We start from the raw sequence: 3031 nt of genomic DNA, 5'->3' as shown, positions 1-3031 counted from the left end.
ATGCCTCTCTAGATTCTTGATTCCCATTGATGTTCTAGTTCTTGGGATGGTTTTTCTGCTAACTTTGTTATTCTTTTCGTTAGATAATTGGGTTTTCGTTAGATAATTGAGTTTCTTTTGGTCCAATTTTTTTAGCATAAAGAAAAATATTACTTCTCATACTCACAATATGAACAATCTTTAGAGTAACAAGAGCTTATACCTTGTCTATGAGGTCTGGAAGGTTCCTCGTTTCAACTAATTGTCTATCTTGAGTCCATCTAGACTTTCAAAATGATTTGAAATTGATATATGAACTCTTTTTCAAAACGACACTTTATAAGTAATTAATATTTTAATATATATTTTATCTTTATATTAGAAAAGACAAAACTAAATAAGGAAAAAGTAAATTTTAACAAAATTTTAGATAGCCCAATCACCAATGCCATATAATTCCTCACATACTTTCTTCGGAGTGATTTTTCAGAATAATTTTGAGATTCGTGGACCACTTCTTTAAAAAGGCTCTTGCACTTTCTAAGTTACACTTTTAAAACATCCCAGGGAACACCCTCCATGGGACCATAGCCTTATTGGTAGAAGCTGAAGGATTTGCCTTTACGTGACCGGGAGCTGATGATTGTGGGTATCATTGCCACTCTGTCCCGATTATGTCTTAAGAAATGCTCTTCAGCATTGGCAGACTAGTCTTGGAGGAGAGAAGTGGACTCAATCGAACACCACTTTTCGTGACAAAACAGGCCTCCGTTCTCTCCCACTTCTCTGTGTTGCGTGTTTGAAAGTTTTCAACAGCAGTAACAACAGGGAACAATCATACAATCATGGTTGGGGACAGATCTGAAAGGATTTTGAATATATGAATTGATCCATGGAAATTTTGACTTACTATATTACCGATTTCATATCTAAGAGAGGGATTTTTTGGGGATTGACTATTATCAATCCAAATGTTGGAGTAAATATAAGTTAATGTGATGTTAGGAAAGAAAAAAGACATGATAACTCGTTCGAATCTCGCAGAACAGCTGAGGGACTATCAGATTCGATCCCAGCACAAATGGGCTTCTCTAACTTTCTTCTCTGCAACAGCCCAAATAACATCCGGGTATGTAGGAAACTGGCCGAATCTCTTTTAGTTATCAAAAAGTTGAGCTATTTTGCAGTAAGATTGTTTGTTTCTTTTAGCACTGGTTTCACTGTTTTCTTTGGTGGGTTGGCTGATTAATGTTGCCCTACATCGCCGTTTTTTGAATTGACCTGTGGAAATTAACCTTTGAGTAATTCCTTTCTTTAATGTTATATTTTTCCTTTCAAGTGATCCTCAGATTTAACGAAATATGCAATTTGATCTTGTTTTGTTGGGTATTGTGTCGAATTGTTTATTGGGGATATGGGCTTTAACATTGCTTTGTGAACAGTTGCTTTGTCTGCTTAGTTAGCTGTGTGACTGTAAAACCCAAATCTAGGGTTAAGATTAATGGGAAAAAATGAGGAGGTTAGAGTCATGGTATTTCCAGTCCATGAAATTGTATTGTAGTGCCTCTGGCAAAAACTGGAAGCATTATAAAGCAATTAGCAAACAATAATTGCACCGCAAATGGTCCAGTTTTTCAAAGTGGAAAAGTTTGTTAAGCCCGTTTAACCCACATTATGAGTTCCTGTCCTGTCCTTTTCGAAGTCCGATTTGAGCCCTAACCTGATTTTGTGGGGCGAACTCTACTTCTGACTATTCAGATGTGATGTAGTTGAGACTATTGAGTTCTTACCGTTCACCCCTGGCCTCATTAGCTCAAGATCAGAAAGAAAACAGAAAAGGAAAAATCAGAGCTCTGTCACACCCAAAATCCCCCGCTGACCACCCCTCTACTATAGAGATATATACCCCTGCGTTTTGGTGGCAGCTGAAAGAAGACTGGTTCTTATTATATTTGGATCTTTTCAGTTCCTATGAAGACACTGTTTGAGGGATATTCTGAGCACAAATTCAAGCAAATTTCTCCCAAAATATCCCTCTGACAATAGATCTTGATGAATGAATTTATTTGTGGGGATATAAACTATTTGAGGATGATATTCTTTATAGGTTAAACTTAAATCCAGAACAATTAACCTTAAGATATCTCACCTCCATATAATTTACCTTTTTGTTTCTTAAGTAACTAATTAATGTTTCCTTACAGATGGCAGTGAGATGACATATAAATCATGTTGAACTGATCCTAGTATCTGACTGCATATATCTATGTTTTGGATGCAGAAGTGAGGCTGCCAAAGCTGGCTTATGGGGGCTGCTCTTTTTTGCATTGATAATTTTTTCTTTTATTTCATTATACTTAAGATACACATGGCTTGGCTTCAGTTTTGTATGTCTTGCAATTCTTTTACCAATATGCTTAAAAATTGTAAGGCAAACTAAACTTGCAAAGAAAAGGCAGCGAAGAATGTTGCTACCTTTATCCATGTAAATCACGGTGTACTGTTGCTAAAATTTAGATCATTATAGAGGGTCTATTGCTTCTATGCCTTTAAAAAGTGAGATGTAGGTCATGGGATCCAATGCTGGTAACAGGTTAGTAAATGTGGAGACAAACACGGCTAATAGTAAATATGTGCCACATTAGCTGCCAAAGCTTTTTGTGTCATTTTTGTTACAAAAGTCATTTTTGAGATGCTTATTTGCATTTGAGCCAGAATGTATGGAATTTTACTATGCAGTACAGTATTTAAATTTTAAAGATCTTGGTACTGTAGATTCACTATGGGCTTAATTTTTTAATCGGACCCTGTATTTAAGGCTGTGTTTTCTATTCACCTTCAGCCAAACTATCCACTTATAATTTGATATAAAGGACGCTGGTACTGTCAATGGTATAAATGATAATGTTCATCTAACTGAAGTTATGTCTTGTTCATGTAAAACTTTCTGTCAATCTTCCAAAGGCACAATCCTCTGCTATTAAAGATGAGATATTTTTCTCCTTTTTCCTTTTGATTATAATGTTTTGTAGGGAGTTGTCACATAGCTTCT

General features: G+C 35.7%; 1 protein-coding gene across 2 annotated transcripts; it reads left to right on the top strand.

Moving 5' to 3' along the window:
- The first annotated feature begins 535 nt into the window (after nucleotides 1–535).
- On the top strand, nucleotides 536–2779 carry LOC131035139 (uncharacterized). Of its 2 annotated transcripts, none has more exons than XM_057966780.2 (2): nucleotides 536–1108; nucleotides 2264–2779. In XM_057966780.2, exons 1-2 carry the CDS (start codon nucleotides 978–980, stop codon nucleotides 2466–2468), a joined length of 336 nt encoding a protein of 111 aa, XP_057822763.1. In that variant the 5' UTR covers nucleotides 536–977; the 3' UTR covers nucleotides 2469–2779. The 2 variants fall into 2 exon arrangements, with proteins under 2 accessions (XP_057822763.1, XP_057822762.1); XM_057966779.2 differs by having other exon boundaries at nucleotides 548–1108; nucleotides 2261–2779.
- Nucleotides 2780–3031: the final 252 nt, after the last annotated feature.

Source organism: Cryptomeria japonica, chromosome 6, assembly GCF_030272615.1.
Source record: "Cryptomeria japonica chromosome 6, Sugi_1.0, whole genome shotgun sequence".
In the NCBI taxonomy this organism is placed as follows: Eukaryota; Viridiplantae; Streptophyta; class Pinopsida; order Cupressales; family Cupressaceae; genus Cryptomeria; species Cryptomeria japonica.
The sequence above is the reverse complement of the archived record's forward strand: the minus strand, read 5'-3'. Positions and strand labels throughout refer to the sequence as shown.

Excerpts from the sequence above, each read along its gene's own strand:
- LOC131035139 (XM_057966779.2), top strand. The coding sequence starts at position 978 with ATGTTAGGAAAGAAAAAAGACATGATAACTCGTTCGAATCTCGCAGAA. Across the intron at positions 1,109-2,260 it reads ACAGCCCAAATAACATCCGG|AAGTGAGGCTGCCAAAGCTG; the intron begins GTATGTAGGAAA and ends TTTTGGATGCAG.